This window comes from Rhinoraja longicauda, chromosome 1, assembly GCF_053455715.1.
Source record: "Rhinoraja longicauda isolate Sanriku21f chromosome 1, sRhiLon1.1, whole genome shotgun sequence".
Lineage (NCBI taxonomy): Eukaryota > Metazoa > Chordata > Chondrichthyes > Rajiformes > Arhynchobatidae > Rhinoraja > Rhinoraja longicauda.
Genome location: NC_135953.1, coordinates 52,550,603 through 52,570,545, shown reverse-complemented (window position 1 = coordinate 52,570,545; position 19,943 = coordinate 52,550,603). Strand labels below are relative to the sequence as shown.

Genomic DNA, 19,943 nt, shown 5'->3' with positions numbered 1-19,943 from the left:
GCAATTTGTTGCGATATTCGATGGAGCTGATCCCAAACCAAGCTGTGATGCATCCTGATAAAATACTTTCTATGGTGCATCTGTAGAAATTGGTGAGAGTTGTAGGGGACATGCCAAACCTCCTAAGCCTTCTAAGGAAGCAGAGGCGTTGGTGTGCTTTCCTGGTCATTGCTTCAATATGAGTGGTCCATGTGAAGTTGTTGGTGATATTGACTCCTAGGAATTTAGAGTCATAGAGTGATACAGTGTGGAAACAGGTCCTTCGGCCCAACTCGCCCACACCAGCCAACAATATCGCAGCTGCCCTGATCCCACTTGCCTGCACTGGATCCATAACCCTCCAAACCTGTCGTATCCATGTACCTGTCCAACTGTTTCTTAAACGATGGGATAGTCCCATCCTCAACTACCTCCTCTTGTAGCTTCTTCCATACACCCACCACCCTCTGTGTGAAAAAGTTACCCCTCGGATTCCTAGTAAATCTTTTCCCCTTCACCTTGAACCCATCTCCTCTGGTCCTCGATTCCCCTACTCTGGGTAAAAGACTCTGTGTATCTACCTGATCTATTCCTCTCATGGTTTTGTATACCTCTATAAGATCTCCCCTCATCCTCCTGCGCTCCATGGAATAGAGACCCAGCCTACTTAACCTCTCCCTATAGCTCACACCCTCTAGTCCTGGCAACATCCAGGTTTGTCCTGTTATTGTCTCTTGGCATCCTTGATGGCTGAGCGATCATAGCAGGCGCATGATCAGGTTGTTCATGAAGTTGTACCACTCGTGATCGTTTAACGTAAGCAGCGAACCTGGCCTTAACCTGTGAATGTACCTCACAGTTCATCCATGGTTTCTGGTGTGGTAAAGGCTGCATCTCCACTGCTGCACCACCGTTACTGTTCTAAATAAATTGCATACTATGTTCCACATTATCTCATCCTTTGGAATCCCCCAAAATAAAATCAAGTAACCTTCAGTTTTCCTGTTTAATGAAATTTACTGAATCACTCATCACAATTTAATCTCTCCCATTACGTCATTTTTGTTGCAATGGAATTTTTTTTTTGGATTTCACATGCCGCCTGTCTACCCAACTCAATCAGTTTACAGGTTCTCATTTTCAGCTTTGTGGCATTTGCAAACTTAGCCATGGTACTCGTGAATCCTAACTTCAAATATTTTAGGAATATTTTGTTAGAGGATGAGCTTATTGACCCATTTATGATCTGTAAGGTGCATTAACCTGACCTTATGTCAGGTGTCTTTTTTTATTTACTTATTAATTATTTCAGAGGAGGCCTCAACTATCAGAATGAGGTGAATGTTAAATTCAGTTTTAACTAGAAATCACTCCAGTAGCAAATAAAATGATAAAGCATAAATGCAGAGATGTGGTCAAGGAACATCAAGTAATGCAGCATTTCCACTGACAACTAGGAATCCTATTTGAAATAGCTCATTCTGTTTCGGAGAAGTAGAAGGGCACCATTGGCTGTATTTCCATCAGCTGGTTGAAACAGCAATAGATGGTTGAACCAAGAGTGCTGCTCAGAGAAATTCGTATATTGATATTCTTGGGGTGAGGTGAGATGATTACCCACTATGGAATTTAGGTGTATTCCTTTGTGTGGAGAATTCTCTGCTTGATTCCCTTTAAGAGTCATGGTCATACTGTACAGAAACAGAACTATCGACCCAACTGGTCCACGCCAACCAAGATGCCCCATCTAAACCAGTCCAGTTTGGCCTATATCCCCCTAACCTTTCCGATCCATGTACCTGTCCAAATGTCTATTAAATGTTGCTATTGTACCACATTCGCTACTTCCTCTGTAGGCCCATTCCATATACCCACCACTCTGTGTAGAAAAGATGCCTCTCAGGATCCTAAGCATTGGCTATAGCCCCTGTGGGAAAATTTGTAATAAGCACACCAGACTCTTTTCACATATTAATGTCAAGCAGCAATGACCTACTCTTTTAATGCATCCATCGTTCAAGTTGTTGTTTGAACTTCTAATGGATTACTATATTCAGCTTTTGGCATAAAAACCTTGCCTGCATTATAAAAGTGTGTTACCTTACGGAATCTTCACATTATAAAATTCCCCCAACAATCAAAAATTAATTTTTGTGTACTTTTAGCTCACAGGCAATAGGCACCGAACTACTATGATTATCCATCATCATTAATCCAACCAATCTTCCATTTCTACTGTCATTCACTTTGCTTATGCCACAAATTCAATTTTTTTCAGAATGTTAAATTTGGGCTTCTTTAAGAAACAGCGACTCCAGTGAAAGTTAAAAATCGACCATTACACTTGATTTTAAAAAGAAATGTTGTACAACTTTCAGAAACTTTCCCAATTCCATCCTCTCAGCACTACTTTTCTTTCTATATTTTTCTATGCTTTGTCCAAATCTTACCTTCTCTATCATAGCCAGTACACAGTATCTCCAGCAATGGCTTCTCACACACAGCCTCCTCCAAATTATCAAGCTTTGGTTTCTTTGTACAAGTTCTACAAATCAGAGATTAAACATAGGGCTAATTCCAGGAATATGGAAACAAAACAGGTTTACATCTCTACCACCATTAGCTTGTTTCTACAATTACAAACTGCAAATTTAATACTGTGCCTCAAAACGGTGGTGATGAACTACTGTGGAGCAGTGCAGGAGGCTCCAGGATTTAGATTCAGCAACTATAGAATGTCAATGTAATTTAAAGTCACGATATTATGTGATATGGAGGGGAACTACAGATAGTTGTTTTCCCATGCACTGCTACAGTTGTCCTTCAAAGGTAATGGTCAGTACGACTTTGGACATGCTGCCTAGACAAGTGATTGCACTTTGTGCATAGGGTAATTTGCCTAGCCAGGAAAATGTACAAATGGGAGAGGGATATAATCGAATAAGTTTGGAACAGTAGATGGGAAATATCAAGCATACTGCCTCAATCTGAATTGTCAATCCATTAATTTTCTTAGAGCTATACTCATCCAAGCAAGTGCAAAGTATTCCACCCGACTGCAAATATAATTTGTAGAGATGTAAAGGTTGGTCAAGCTACTCATGGTATAAGATCCAGTCCCCAACATGCCCTTTTAGCAACATGTGTGTGACAAGTTCAGTGAGTTTCTATACAATTATGAGCTCCAGAAAATTGACAATGTGGGATTCAGTGATCGTCATTGAAACTCAACAGAATAGCAAGATTCTCCTTCACATTAGAACAGAGGCTCATGCCAAATTGCATCAACTGTTGTTTTAATCAAGCCACACTCAAGTACAATAGGTAGGGCGAAGGGAAGGATACAGAGTGCAGAATATAGTTCTCAACATTGTAGCCCAACGGTTCCAGAGACAAATTACAATGTTGGCAGTGAGGTAGGGGAGAATTGGACTGTCCCTAACTTATGGAAGTACCCTAACTTATGGAAGGCTTCAGAAGCCTGATAATAGGATGGACTCCCCAAGAAACAATCATGATCACAGCAATTATCATCTAAGCTGTGAATCTGTGAGTAAAGCAGTTTCAATGATAATAATGGTGATGGTATTTATAAGATGCTCTCAAATGAATAAAATTATTTGGCTGTAGAATGCCAGCAGTGAACGTCAACGTTACATTTCTAGATGGGACTTTCTTCCTTGACCTGGTTTGATGATAATGGTAGAATGGAGGAATATGCCAGGTCATGAGGTTACAGTTTGTATGGGAACAATTTTGCCGCTGCTGAACCACAATACGATAATGATAGAACTTTATTTATCCCAGGAGGGAAATTGATCTGCCAACCGTCATAAAACACAAGATACATGAAATTAAAGTAACGATTGGAAAGGAATGAGGATGTGCAAAGATTTTGGGGAGGGGGGGGGGGTCAGTCTACACCAAGACAGAAGGGAGAGGAGCTGTACAGTTTGATAGCCACAGGGAAGAAGGATCTCCTGTGGCGTTCTGTACTGCACCTTGGTGAAAGCAGTCTGTTGTTGAAGGTACCCCTCAGGTTGACTAATGTGTCATGGAGGGGGTGAGTTGTATTGTCCAAGATCCTCTGCAGTTTGAGGAGCATCCTACTCTCCAAGACCACCTCCCATGAATCCAACACCACCCCCAGCCTTCCTGATGAGTTTGTTAATCCTGTTGGCATCCGTGGCCTTCGCCCTGCTGCCCCAGCACACAATAGCGAAGAAGATAGCACTGGCTACCACCGATTGGTAGAACATCTGCAGCATCTTGTTGCAGACGTTGAAGGAACGGAGCCTTCTCAAAAGGTACAGCCGGCTCTGTCCCTTCTTGTACAGGGCCTCAGCACTCCTGAACCAGTCCAGTTTATTGTCCAGGTACACTCCAAGGTACTCCTTGGTAAATTGCACATCCACACCACTGATGGAGACAGGGGATAGGGATGTTCCTTTCCTCCTAAGGTCCACCACTAACTCCTTAGTCTTGTCGGTGTTGAGCTGCCGGTGATTCAGCCCACACCACGCAACAAAGTCGTTGACTACACCTCTGTATTCAGCTTCCCTCCCCTCACTGATGCTGCCCACAATTGCAGTCATCTGAAAACTTCTGCAGGTGGCAAGAGTCTGGGTTATATCTGAAGTCCAGGGTGTAGATGGAGAACAGAAAGGGAGAGATGACCCTGTGTGCTCAATGCCTCATGGATTACTAATTTTGAACTGCTAAATCTGTTCCAGTTCTAACCTATTAGCACACATCATGCTGACAGCATGAGGGATATATTTGGTGTGAAGATGTGATTTTCTGTGTCGTGGTCACTCCTACCAACACCATTATGGACAGATACAGCCCTAACAGATAAACTGCCCATAAAAATAGGTCTAGTAGCTTTTCCCCCAACATTGGTTCACTGACCACCTGTAATACATTCTGGATTTCCCAGCTTGATCACCGTTGTGACCACTTTAGTAACCGAGCATTGAAGTTTCACACTCAAGAGAACAGTATGCACCCTCCCCTGCCTTTCAGTACACATTCATAAACTTCGTACACATACACTTTCAATACCCAGTATCTTATGTACCTTTTGACTGGTGGCAGACCAATTTCCCTCTGGGATAAATAAAGTGGTATATCATATCCTTATCTTAGTGCTTTGGCCAAACGTTGTTCCACACAGAGTACAAGTTATTAGCTAAAGGAAGACATGAGGTGAAACCAGCAGAAAATGCATTTACCCCATATTTGTTTGGACACCAATAGATTTCATGTGGTTTAAAGACAATGTTGAAATCTCTCACAACCAATTGATTTAAAAAAATACTTTCCTACCAATTATGTTAAGCCTGTATTGATCAGAGTAAATGAACATACTTGAGGACATTGACTACAAAAGATACAATTCTGCAAGCAAGATTCTAGCAACCCGCTCCTTGCCCAACCAGTTCTGCCAATTTAATTACCAGTCTGCAGTGGTTATCAAAGAAAAATGTTGCAAGATTATCTATGTTAACAACTTTACAATTTGAATTCAATATATTGAATTCAGTTGGGCCGTCTTGTGTTACTCATTGTTCTTTCTACCGCTTTTAAAAGGGCAGATTTGACAAAAAATGTGAAAACTTAGATTTGTACACATCCTGCCGGTATGGACATGACATTTAAATATCTAATGGAACTAAGTTCCATTTTTCATCACCTCCATTCTCCATCACTGCCATTGAACCCCACAATATATATCAAAATCTCTGGCTCCATATCCATCCATATTAGGTCTTTTTCTAACCAGTCAATGTGTATTTCAAGCCTGCATCCAATCTCAAACCGTGTGACAGAGCTATCAGCTGGTTTGGGTTATTAAACAGTATTCCTGCCTAAAAGTCATAGATGTCTTTCTTTCCTACCATTGAAAACTCCCGTCTCCACAATTTGTATGTGAACAAAGCACTTTCAGCACCTCTCAGAAGACTCAAGGCCAATGTGAAATGTATTTAGCTACTTTAATTGAACTAGACACAATGTAAATGCAAGTTTAATATCTCATCCAGTCATACAGCAAGGAAATTGGCCCTTTAACCCAATTTGTCCATGCCGGCCATAGCTCAGGCTACATCCTCGTAAATCTTTCGAGTTTATTGACATCCTTCCCACTGCAGTGTGACTAAAACTGAACACAATACTCAAAATGCAGCCTCACCAACATGTTGTACAACTGTAACAAAACATCCCAACTTCTGTTCGCAATACCCTGACTGATAAAGGCCAATGTACCGAAAAACTTCTTGATCTACAAAGTATGTCAAAATCTACACAGATCTACCTGTGATGGCAATTTCATGGAACTATGTACCGGTACTCTTAGATCCCTCTGCTCCAGAACATTCCTCAGGCCCTACCATTCATTGTGAAGGCCATGTCCTGGTTTGATTAAACTCTATTAGCCATTTCTCAACCCACTTATACAACTGATTAAGATCCTGCTGTAATTTTTGATAATCATCTTCAGTACCTATGATGCCACCCATTTTTGTGTAATTGGCAAATTTACTAACCGTGCCTTATACATTCTCATCCAAATCATTCTTATAAACCACAAACAGCAATGGGGCCAGCACCGATCCCCAAGGCATGCCAGTAATCACAAGCCACCAGGCCGAAAAACTGGACCCACTGCGTCTTTCCACAAAGCCAATTCACTATCAAGTCGGCCAGCTCTCCCCGCATCCCATGAAATCTATCCTTCCAGAGCAGCCTACTGCAGAACCTTATCAAAGACCTTGCTGAAGTCCCTATAGACAAACCTCTATGGATTTGCCCTCATCAGCCCTTTTAATTACTTCTTCAAAAAACAAAGCAGATTCGTGACATATGATCTCCCACATACAAAACCATGCTGACTATCCCTAATCAACCCCCTTTCTATCCAAATGCATAAATATCTTATCTCTCAGATTACTCTCCAGTAACTTGCCTACCACAGATGTTAGGCTCACTGGTCTATAGTTCCCTGGCTATTCCTTGCAGCCTTATCAGAGGCACAACATTAGCCACCCATTTTTTTCTCTAGCTTCAGGGAGGTTTGTCTACCTGGGAGATTTATCTACGTTCATACATCTTAGGACATCCAGCACCTCCTTGACCTTAATATAGACTCCCCCTCCCATTCCCAGTCTGACCTTTCTGTCATGGGCCTCCTCCAATGCCATAGTGGGGCCCACCGAAAATCGGAGGAACAGCACCTCACATTTCGCCTGGGCAGTTGGCAGCCCATTGGTATGAACATTAACTTCTCCAACTTTAGATAGTTCCTCTGTCCCTCTCTTCCCCTCCCCTTCCCAGATCTCCCTCTATCTTCCTGTCTCCACCTATATCCTTCCTTTGTCCCGCCCCCTGACATCAGTCTGAAGAAGGGTCTCGACCCAAAACGTCGCCCATTCCTTCTCTCCTGAGATGCTGCCTGACCTGCTGAGTTACTCCAGCATTTTGTGAATAAATACCTTTGATTTGTACCAGCATCTGCAGTTATTTTCTTAATATAGACTGTCCTCAAGACATCTTCATTAACTGTCCCAGCTTCCCCTTTCTTCATTGTCTTTCGCCATGGTAAAATTAAAACCACCTTTTTGTTGCACTTAATTTGTAAACATATAACTTAAGCCAGAGATGAGAAATATATTGAGATATTAGTCCACACTAGATAATGTAAATTTAAGACTCTAAATAAGTCTGAAGAAGCGTCTCGACCCAAAATGTCCCATTCCTTCTCTCCAGAGATGTTGCCTGTCCTGTTGAGTTACTCCAGCATTTTGTGTCTATCTTTGGTGTAAACCAGTATCTGTAGTTCCTTCCAACATGTACATTTAAGCAACAAACTTGGAGTTTATAATGGTGTAAAATAAAATAATATACATTATTTGCATGTTGCAGAAGCATAAAACTCTATTCCAACTTCAAATTTGTTTAGGATATTGAATAGCACAGCACAGGAATAGGCCCTTCAGCCCACAATGTCTGCAGTGAACAAGATGCCAAGTTAATTGATATGTAGGGAATGAAGTGATCCATATTCTTCCATTCCCTGCATTCCCATGTGCCTAGATAAACCCTCTTAAACACACAATCACATATGCTTCCGCCACTACCCATAGCAGTGCGATGCAAGCACCCACTACTGTCTGTGTAAAATACTTGTTCCGCACACTTCCTTTGTACTTTGCCCCTTCACCTTAAACCTATGCCTGCTAGTTTTTGACATTTCCACCCTGGGAAGGAGGTTTTGACTGTCTACCCTATTTATGTCTCTCATTATTTTAGGTCTCCCTTCAACCTCTCATGTTTAAGCTAGATTTTCACCTGAAAATACATTTAATAACAGTTTAAAACAAGATTGTTACCATCTGATTCCACTCAGAGCAACCAACGTACAAAGCAACATCAGGGAACCAAAAATATACATTTTTAATGAATTCATAAACTATGATTTGCTTTCACTTAGTTATGTGAATTCTGAAGCAGTTAATGGGGTCAATTAGAGATGAAGACTGGTGCCCCACAAGTATGCATTCTCTGCCCCCTTCTTTACTCCTCGTCTACCCACGATAATGTAGCGAAATACAAATCCAACTCAATTTACAAATTCGCAGACGACATCACCGTAGTGGGTCGGATAACAAATAGTGAGGAGACGGAGTACAGGAAGGAGATTGAGAAACTTATAACCTGGTGCCAAGACAACAACCTTTCCCTCAATGTCAGCAAGACGAAGGAGATTACGAGCGACTTCAGGAAGTGAAGCGGTACACATACCTGGTTTACATTGATGGCACCAAAGTAGGGATGGTTGAAAGCTTCAAGTTCCTAAGCATAAATATCAACAACTTGTTCTGAACCAGTCATATCAAACCAATGACCAAGTAAGCGCACCATTGCCTCTTATTCCTCAGAAGGCTTAGGAAGTTCGGTATGTCCTCATTAACTCTCACCAACCTTCAGATGCCCCGTAGAATACATTTTATCGGGATGCATCACAGCATGGTTTGGGAACAGCTCCATCCAAGACCCCAAGAAAATGCAGACGCAACCCAGACCATCACGCAAACTAACCTCCCTTCCATCGACTCATCTACACCATGCTGCCTCGGCAAGGCCACCAGCATAATCAAGGACGAGTATCATCCCAGACACTCCCTCTTGTCCTCTCTCCCATCAAGCAAGAGGTACAGAAGTTTGAATAAGCATACCTTCAGATTTAGAAACAGTTTTGCCCCAGCTGCAATTGAACCATCCCATCACCAACAAGAGAGGGATCTTGATCTACCTTCTACAGTGCCTTCAATAATGTTTGGGACACAGACCCATCATTTATTTATTTGCCTCTGTACTCCACAATTTGAGATTTGTAATAGAAAAAAAATCACATGTGGTTGAAATGCGTCCCGCGAACGGCCCGGGGAACGCTCCCCGCCCGCCGGATCCCCAACGGGTCCACACCTCTGCAGTTGGGGCCCGTTGATGTTGAGAGGGGATGGGGTGGGTCAGTGGGGTAGGGGGGAAGGCGGGTGAGAGGGGGGAGGGGGTGAGGGGGAATTGGAGAAGGGGAGGGTGCTAGAACAATGCAGGAGAGGCTTTGGGTCCACGGCTCGCTCTGGCTGCAGTGCTGGCAGCACGGGGCCGAGGTGAGTGGCACCCTCTCCCCTTCCCTGTCCCCCTCGCCTGCCCATGGCCCCGGGAGACACTCCCCGCCCAACAACGGGCTTCATCAGTTGGAGAGGGTTGTCCCAGGAGAGGCCCGCAGGAGAGATTTGAACCCAACGGGTCCACCTCAGTCCAGTAATTTATATTGTTCAGAGCTTATTTGGAGGTTGTAGTGTTTGATAGCCCAATGACTGTAGAGAAGAATCTGTCCCTGAACCTGGACGTTACAGTTTTCAGGCTCCTGTATCTTCTTCCTGATTGCAGGGGCGAAATGAGTGTGTGGCCAGGGTCTCTAATGATGCTGACTGCCTTTTTGAGGCAGCGACTCCGGTAAATCCCTTCGATGGTGGGGAGGTCAGAACCTGTGATGGACTGGGCAGTGTTCACAACTTTTTGCAGTCTTCTTCGCTCATGGGCATTCAAGTTGCCAAACCAGGCAGTGATGCAACCAGTCAAGATGCTCTCTACTGTGCACCTGTAGAGAATCTTCTCTGACATACCGAATCTCCGCAATCTTCTCAGGAAGTTGATGGGCTTTTTTTATAATTGCATTAGTGTGCTGGGTCCAGGAAAGATCTTCAGAAATATGCACGCCCAGGAATTTGAAGCTTTTGACTCTCTCCCGTCGATAGAGACAGATCATGGGTCCTCATCCTTCTTCTTCCAAAGTCCACAATTAGTTCCTTGGTCTTACTGACATTGAGAGCCAGGTTATTGATTTGGCAACATTTGGACAGTCAACCGATCTCCCTTCTATACTCATCACCATCTGTAATTCGTCCAACAGTGGTGTCGTCGGCAAACTTGAAGATGGATACACAGTTGTGAGTACAGAGCAAGTAGAGTAGGCGGCTGAGCACACAGCCTTGAGGTGCTCCCGTACCAATTGTTATTGAGGAAGAAGTGTTTTTGCCAATTCAAACAGACTGTGGTCTGATGATGAAGTAGAGGATCCAGTTGCAGAGAGATGCCCAGTTCCGTGAGAGTGGTACCCAGCTTGGAGGGGATGATGGTATTGAACACCAAGCTGTAGTCCATAAACAACAGCCTGACGTATGTATTTTTATTGTCCAAATGGTCCTGTGCAGAGTGGAGAGCCAGTGAGATGGCATCCTCTGTTGACTTGTTGTGGCGGTAGGCAAATTGTAATGGGTCAAGATTCTTGTTGAGGTAGGAGTTGATATCCACCATAACCAACCTCTCAAAGCACTTCATCACCACGGACATTAGTGCCACCGGTTGATAGTCATGTCACCTTACTCTTCTTGGGCACTGGTAATAGTGATGCTCTCTTAAAGCAGGTGGGAACCTCAGACCTCATTAATGAGAGGTTGAAAATGTCCACAAAAACTCCAGCCTCCAGCCAGTTAGTCTGCACAGGTTTTGAGAACACGACCAGGTATACCATCAGGTCCAGATGCTTTCCGAGAGTTCACCCCTCTGAAGTATCTTCTGACGTCTACCTCTGTGACTGCGAGTGTAATACCAGACGCAAGGGGCCTCAGGAAGCCACATCAGTGTTCTCCCTATCAAAGCGTGCATAGAACGCATTGAGCTTGTCAGAGTGATGCTTCCCTATCTCTTGAGCTGCCCCCTGATTTGGCCTTGTAGGAAGTGATGGCATTCAAGCCCTGTCACTGTTTCCGAGCATCCGCCTCATCCTCCAGCTTAGAGCGAAAGTCCCTTTTGACCTTTTTGATGGATTGAAAGCCATATCTGAATTTCTTATACATTTCGGCGTCATCAGACTTGAATGCCCGGGATCTGATCCTCAGAAGAATGCAGATCTCCTGGTTCATCCTAGGCTTCTGGTTAGGAAACACTCGAATGGTTTTTGTGGGAACACACTCCTCCACACATTTCCTTATGAAGTCAGTAACAACTGTGGTGTATTCATTCATGTCCATTTCAGCAACTGGGTACAGGGGACCAACACCATAGTAGCTGAAACAAACCCAGAACATGATATTTTCAGGATGATTGACAAACTGGTCAGTGCGGCATTTTCTCACCAGCTCTACGAACATGTTGGCTACTTTGGCCCCGAACCAGGAAATGGCTTTTGTTACTGAATAACACAGAATTTCCCCAGTCCACACAGGTCCACACAGGTCCAATCTTTATTTTTAAGGCCCACAAGTATCACTACTTCTTCAACAGCAGTTAGAAGTTGTTTTTTCAAGGGTCTTCCGGCTGTACATCTGACTTCAATGAGGCATTAGCACATAGTGCTTGAGCTTATCAAGACTACAAATCTTTTTTCAGGGCATTGCTCGTCTTTCTCAGACGGTCCTTCTTACTTTCCAAAACCAGCAAGACCTCATCTCTGGGTATCATCGTCTTTTTGCGGCCACACCTGCCTGTCCTCTTGGGAGATAGCAAACAGGTTTCAGACCCTTGCTTGATAATCCTGGATACAGAAGCTTGGCTCATCCCGACCAACTTTGCGATCTCTCACCGTGACTTCGAGCGATGTTAATGCAAGGTTATGTTCTTTGTTCACCTCCTTGGATAAGTTTTATGAATTGCTTGATAGCCATTTTGTGAATTGCTTGACGAGTTCTCAATTATGATAAATGACTGGAAATGAATACCCAGAGAATGAAAAATGACCAGAAGAACTTCTTAGGAGAGATTTATAGGGTTTCAGAAAAATACAACAACAAATGGCAGAAATACAAACTCATCATATGAAAAAAAATTGTAAAATCAGCCCGTGATTCAATTAATTTGCACAAGGGTGTATGTAAGCAGTATTTGCATAATACAACTCAGCTACAGAAACTGGAGTGACACTGTGATTAAGCCTGTGATGGATTCATTAGAAACAAATGGACAAGTAGAATAGAGGTAGATTTCTGAAGGCAGCCAAATTTGAGTAGTATGTTTCACAATCCCTCTCATGTGCATAAAGGGCTTTAGTATGGTCAGAAATGGTGTTCGTAATAGCTGATAATGCTCCCTGCATGGAGCGAGGAAATTAGTTCTGATGTTTGTAGGATTTAACATATGTACTCAAGTCAAGACTTTGTTTGTGTGCGAAGACAAAGCTTGTTTGTGTGCGAAATGTCCATAAGTTGGGCATTTGTAACCAGAGGATAACTTGTAAATCACATTTTCAGAGTTAAAATAATACTTCAGACTTTGAAGCTTCCTCTTTAAAACATTCTTCCAGAAATGATTACAGCTCTTTTAGAAAGCAAGCTTCTCTGGCACAAAATGACCACTCCATTATGTATCCCAATTTATCAAAGAGGTTTGTTGATTCCTATCAACAATTTTGTCCTGCCGCACAACAGTTTAAAAGTCCATGGCAGAACACAAAACTTATTGTATAGAAAAGCAACCACTCTAAATAATTTCCGAAGCAAAGCAAGTGACTACCCTTGACACCCAGGCAGCACTTTTCTAGTCTGGCATGGAGGAGCCTTGGTAAAACTTAGTCTGCATCAAGGGAAAAAACATTCCAATTGTTGCAATCAGATCTCATGGAAAGAAATATGGATGTGGTTGTTGGAAGTAATCTTCCCAGACTCAGAACATAAATGCTCAGGATAGCACCCTGGCTCCAACCACATTCAGCTGTTTCAATGGCATTCCTTCCATTGACAGGACAGATGTGGGGATGTTCCCCAATGACTACATAGTGGTCAATTCCATTTACAACTCCTCAGAAAATGAAGCTATCTAAATTTGCAAGCAGCATACCCTAGATGGTATGAGGTGTACAGTAACAATTGACAAGTAACATTCATGCCATAAGAGCTACCAAACAAAAATCCAACAAGAAAAATACAAATCACTAATGCTTGATATTTAATCGTCATTGTTCATGTGCGCAGGAATCTTGTTCACAAGAAGCACAAAGTAAATACACTGGTATAGTAAGCCATTGGTAGAAAGGTAAATATATGCTACTGTGGCCATTGGAAGACATATGGAGCGAATGAATGAGGAAGTTATTGCAATGGCTCAGGATAATGGCAAGACCTCATCTGAAAGAGTGCACACAGTTGCAATCTCCATTCAGCAATAGAAATGGTTTGTAATGATGCAATGGTGAATATCTCTACTCTGATATTTAATTAAGATAATAACTAATCTTTAATTTCAGAATCATTTTCTACATTAAACCAATGCATGGTTTATTTATGATCAAAATCTATTGATCTGTATCCTGCATATATCCAATGACTGAACCTTCACAGAGCTCTTGGACAAAATCCTCCCCTTTTGACAATGACATTTCTTTTCACGTCATTCCCCAATGGTATAGTAAGCCATTGGTAGAAAGGTAAATATATGCTACTGTGGCCATTGGAAGACATATGGAGCGAATGAATGAGGAAGTTATTGCAATGGTTCAGGACAATGGTGAGACCTCATCTGAAAGAGTGCACACAGTTGCAATCTCCATTCAGCAATAGAAATGGTTTGTAATGGTGCAATGGTGAATATCTCTACTCTGATATTTAATTAAGATTATAACTAATCTTTAATTTCAGAATCATTTTCTACATTAAACCAATGCCATGGTTTATTTATGATCAAAATCTATTGATCTGTATCCTGAATATATCCATTGACTGAACCATCACATGGACAAAATCCTCCCCTTTTGACAATGACATTTCTTTTCACGTCATTCCCCAATGGCTAACCCCTTATTTTGAAACTGTGACCCCTTGATCTCGACAGCCCATCTCATTCTTGCTTTTACTGTGCAAGGCCTTGCATTTTTTTCATCATTTTATAGAAATCACCTCTTTCTTCCAAAAGGCTTAAGGATCAGTCTTGCTTAATTTCTCATCATATGACAATTTCTCCATCCCAAGAATCTGTGAACTTTTGCTGCATTCCTTCTTTTCTTGGGACGAGAAACCAGAACAGTCCATGACATTTCAAATGCAGCCTCAAAAGGGTTCTACAGAATTCAACAAGAAATCTCTACTATTACACTCAAACCTTGCAACAAAGACACTTGCTCAATGTACTTGCACATTAACTTCCATAATTCAAGGGCACCAAGGTCAGTAAACATCAAAAACTTTCAATTATTAATTTAAAAATAAGTGTTTTTATTTTTTCCATCAAACCAGATGACCTCATATTTTTCCACATTATTTTACACCTACTCATTTATTTAATCTATGTACACCCCATGGAAATCTCTCCGTGTTCTCCTCACAGCTCAGTCATAGCCTTGTATCAACAACTTGAATATATAATATGGTGATCCCTTCCTCCAAATCACTGATAAAATATGGAGTTCCAGCATCCATTGATATTAATTTATTGGAGTCATATGTACTGAGATAGTGGAAGAAATTTGTTCTGCGTACTATCCAGGCAAATCATAGCATACACAAATACATTCAAACCACACGACCATAACAGGCAGTGTAAAAAGAGAAAATAAGCAAGAGTACAGAATATAATGCTACAACTACAAAGTGCAATTAAAATATGAGCAGAGGCGGCAATGATAGACTGCTGAGAACTGTGTTCTGCACTCAGTATCTCCCCTTTGTTCTATCATTTGTATTTGAATTTGGCTTGATTGCAATGTGTAGTATCTGATCTGTTTGGGTAGCATGCAAAACAAAGCTTTTCACTGATCCTCAGAACAGGTGACAATAATAAACCTCAACCTGATCATTGGGAATAAATGTTTAGCTTATGTGAGGATTGTTCAAAAGTCTGGTAACAGCAGAGAAGATACAAAATGCTGGAGTAACTCAGAAGGTGAGGCAGTATCTCTGGAGAAAAGGAGTAGACAACATTTCAAGTCAGAACCCTTCGAGAAGAAACTGTTCTTGCATCTGGTGGCACATGCTTCTCAGGCATCTGTCTAGTCACAGCCTCCCAATTTGAAAATGGTCCATTATTGCTACAGTTCTCTATTAACCAATCCTCAATCCATACTAGTATAGTGATTTCTGTAGTTTTGTTTAATGACCTTTTGCATGGTACTTTATCGAAGGCCTTCTTGAAATTCAAATATATCACACCAACTGGTGCCACCTTGACTGAGCAGGATGGGTCTATGATCACTTGTTCAAAAAGGAAAGGAATCTCATTGAAACATGGTAAGTTCTCAGAAAGGCTAAGAAAAATCCTAAGAAAGAGGTTCACTTGCACCTCCTCCAACCTCATCTACTGTATCCGCTGTTCCAGGTGTCAACTTCGCGCGGGCTCGGCGATCATTTCGCTGAACGCCTCCGCTCAGTCCGTCTTAACCTACTTGATCTCCCGGTGGCTCAGCACTTCAACTCCCCCTCCCATTCCCAATATGACCTTTCTGTCCTCCATTGTCAGAGTGAGGCCCAGTGCAAAATGGAGGAACAGCACCTCATATTTCACTTGGGTTGTTTACACCCCAGTGGTATGAACATGGACTTCCCTAACATCAGATAGCCCTTGCTTTCCCTCTCTAGCCCTCCCCCTTCCCAGTTCTCCCACTAGTCTTACAATCCGACTACATTCTATCTTTGTCCCGCCTCCTCTCCTGACATCAGTCTGAAGGGTCTCGACCCGAAACGTCACCCATTCCTTCTCTCCCGAGATGCTGCCTGACCCGCTGAGTTACTCCAGCATTTTGTGTCTACTTAAGAAAAATCCTGACAGCTATCTTCTCTTACTGCACTATCTAAAACCAGAAACCCAGTGAAAGAACAGACCTATGCATTTAGAACTGAAATGAGAGATTTCTTCAGTGAAATATATTTTTAATTTTCTACTCCCAAGCCAATGGTTGCTTGCCATTAAGAATATTCCAATATCAATACTCCTTTTAGACATTAACGTACTTGAAGGATGTAGGGATCATGTAACGTTTTGAATCTGAAGGAAAGAAAAGCCATGTCTTTGTTGTGCGACAGACTACATGCTCCCAATGTTTTAATATCAAATATGCCTCACAGCATCAGAGACCTGGGTTTGATCCTGACCTCGGGTGCTGGATGTGTGGACAGTGAAGAAAGTAAATGACATGTTGGTGTTCATAGCAAGAGGATTTGAGTATAGGAGTAAAGAGGTCCTACTGCAGATGTACAGGGCCCTGGTGAGACCGTACCTGGAGTGTGTGTGCAATGTTGGTCTCCTAATTTGAGGAAGGACATTCTTGCTATTGAGGGAGTGCAGCGTAGGTTCACCAGGTTAATTCCTGGGATGGCTGGACTGACATATGATGAAAGAATGGATCGACTGGGCTTATATTCACTGGAATTTAGAAGGATAGGGGATCTTATAAAAACCATATACAATTCTTAAGGGATTGGACAGGCTAGATGCAGGAAAAATGTTCACGATGTTGGGGGAGTCCAGAACCACGGGTCACAGTTTAAGAATAAGGGGTAGGCCACTTAGGACTGAGATGAGGAAAAACATTTTCACTCAGAGTTGTGAATCTGTGGAATTCTCTGCCACAGAAAGCAGTGGAGGCCTATTCATTGGACGTTTTCAAGAGTTAGATTTAGCTCTTGGGGTAACAGAATCAAGGGAGATGGGGAAAACGGGCTACTGATTTTGGATGATCAGCCATGATCATATTGAATGGCAGTGCTGGCTCGAAGGCCTGAATGGCCTACTCCTGCACCTGTTTTCGATGTTCCTAAAACAATAGAATACACTTTCGTGGCTGTAAAATTGCAGCAACAAAATACACAGGACAGGGTTTACGCACAGAGTTAAAGGCCAAGATTCCAGCAAATCTCGTCACTTGAAGGACGGTGAAAGCCGAACAGAAATGTGCCCCCTCCAGCAGCCTCACATCCTGTGGGAATTGGTACCAGGCGCCCATCCTGACAGCTCATGACATGGGAGCGGCTCGCGGCGCATGCGCAGTGCGCCCCGTGATCGCGCCCGCCGGCCCGCACCGTGGGGAGGGGTCGCGCAGGAGCATCCCCGCCCCGGGCACATCAGTCAGTTCAAAGCGACAAACCTCAGTGGCAATCGCCACGTCCGACGGTGAAAAAAAAATATTTTTAAAAGAAGCGGTGGCTTCTCTCTTCTCCCCTCCCCCCCTTTATTATTTGTGTTCAAAAGTAAACGGATGCTGACAGCAAGCGAGCTTTCCCGCGTGCGTCCTGTCTGCGCCCCTCGCCTCGCCCCGCCCGGTACCTTCCCACTTCCGCACTCGCGCTCCCCCTCCCCCTCCCCCTCCCCTCCCCAGGCGCGGAGGGTGACACCGGGCCGCCACCGGCCGCTTATCACCCCCTCCCCTCACCCACCCCCCCCCCCCCCCCCCCCCTCCCCAGGGGCGGAGGGTGACGCCGGGCCGCCCGCTAACGGCCGCTCCTCACTGGGGGAGGCGGAGGATGACGCCGGGCCGCCAACGGCCGCTTATCACCCCCTCCCCTCCCCAGAGGCGGAGGGTGACGCCGGGCCGGGCCGGGCCGGCCGGCCGCCGAGCCTGGGGCGTTATGTGTGGTGACAGGGGACAATATGCCGGCCTTGAAACACAACACCGGCGCCGTTTCCGAGACAACCAAACAACTGCACGTTTCCTTTTCAGAAATTACTCGCGAATCAACCCTTCTTCCCCCCCTCCTTCTCTCTCTCTCTCTCTCTCTCTCTCTCTCCCACCCCCCCGATCTGGGAAGAATATTCCGGGCACGTCCCCTTCCCCCCGCCCTTGCGCAGAGGCACAGGCAGAGCCGGCCGTTGTTAATGCTTGATGGAGAGTCTCCCAAACAATGATCCCGAAAAGAGGCGGCCAGGAAAAAAATACACCCGCTTCACGGCTTCCTCTCACCATCGCTCCGCTTGATTTCGACGTAAATCCCGATTTGGACTCTTCCGAAATTGATTGCCATACTTTATCGGCTACCATTCGTCGCACGATATCGCCGTTGATTTAAATAAAATCGTTTAATCGTTGGCTTTCCTTTTAAGTTTCCAGACACTTCCCCGTATTCGCTCTGTTCAGTTGCCGGGTGGCGACCGCCGGAGAGGCAGAGCAACTGCACTGCGCATGCTCGCTCGCTCGCTCGTCTCCTCATTAATATAAAGGCAAAGGGGTTTCTTGTGAAGCTTGTGATTAAAGGCTACGCCGACAAAAATAACACGATGGCCTCCCGCTGAGACATATCTGCATGGCACCTTCAGTTTATCAAGCAATGTCTTTGTTGAGCTTTAGTGGTAAATGATAAAGTAACATAAGAATCAGGAGCATGGGTAGGCCATCTGACACTTTGACCCTGCTCCACTATTCATGGAGATCATGGCTGTTGTTGTACCTCAATACCATTAACCACATATGCCTTAATATACAAAAATCTATCAATATCTGTTTTAAGTGAACAAATCCCCACAGCCCTCATTGACGAAGGATTTGAAAGATTTGCCAATCTCTTGAATTAAAAAAATGTGTTTCACAGTCTTAGATTGCCTATGCTGGTTGTGAGACTGTCTTTGGTTCTGGACTCCATGTCCAGAGGAAACGACATGCATACACCATATCAAATCCAGTAAAATCTATTTTTCCCGCTGTACTTTTGTCTGTTAACATATCCTCAATTCATGTCTAAATGACCTCCAATTGTATGATCTAACTTTATTTTTCAGCCTCCTGTGCAGAACCTTATCAAAAGCATTCTGAAAATCTAAATACAGAGTCATAGAGTGATAAAGTGTGGAAACAGGCCCAACTTGCCCACACCGGCCACCATGTCCCAGCTACACTACCAGCGGCACGGTAGCGCAGTGGTAGAGTTGCTGCTTTACAGCGAATGCAGCGCCGGAGACTCAGGTTCGATCCTGACTACGGGTGCTGCACTGTAAGGAGTTTGTACGTTCTCCCCGTGACCTGCGTGGGTTTTCTCCGAGATCTTCGGTTTCCTCCCACATTCCAAAGACGTACAGGTTTGTAGGTTAATTGGCTGGGTAAATGTAAAAATTGTCCCTAGTGGGTGTAGGATAATGTTAATGTACGGGGATCGCTGGGCGGCACGGACTTGGAGGGCCCAAAAGGCCTGTTTCCGGCTGTATATATATGATATGATATGATACACTAGTCCCAGCTGCCTGCACTTTATCCATATCCTCCAAACCTGTCCTATCCATGTACCTAACTATTTCTTAAATGTTGGGATGGTCCCTGCCTCAACTACCTCCTTTGGCAGCTTGTTCCATACACCTACCACCCTTTGTGTGAAAAAGTTACCCCATAGATTCCTATTCAATCATTTCCCCTTCACCTGTCCTCTGCTCCATGATTCCCCTACTCTGGGCAAGAGACTCTACCCGATCCATTCCTCTCATGATTTTATACA

At 43.6% G+C, this 19,943-nt stretch overlaps 1 protein-coding gene across 2 annotated transcripts in view; it reads right to left on the bottom strand.

Annotated features, from left to right (window-relative positions):
- LOC144592626 (kinesin-like protein KIF2A) overlaps window positions 1–18,622 on the bottom strand; it is a 122,081-nt gene extending 103,459 nt beyond the window's left edge. For both annotated transcript variants that reach the window (XM_078397317.1, XM_078397324.1), the window contains exon 1: window positions 18,425–18,622. In XM_078397317.1, the coding sequence (XP_078253443.1) occupies window positions 18,425–18,485 (61 nt within the window). In that variant the 5' untranslated portion in view covers window positions 18,486–18,622. The remainder of the gene's footprint in view (window positions 1–18,424) is intronic.
- Between the last annotated feature and the right edge of the window lie 1,321 nt (window positions 18,623–19,943).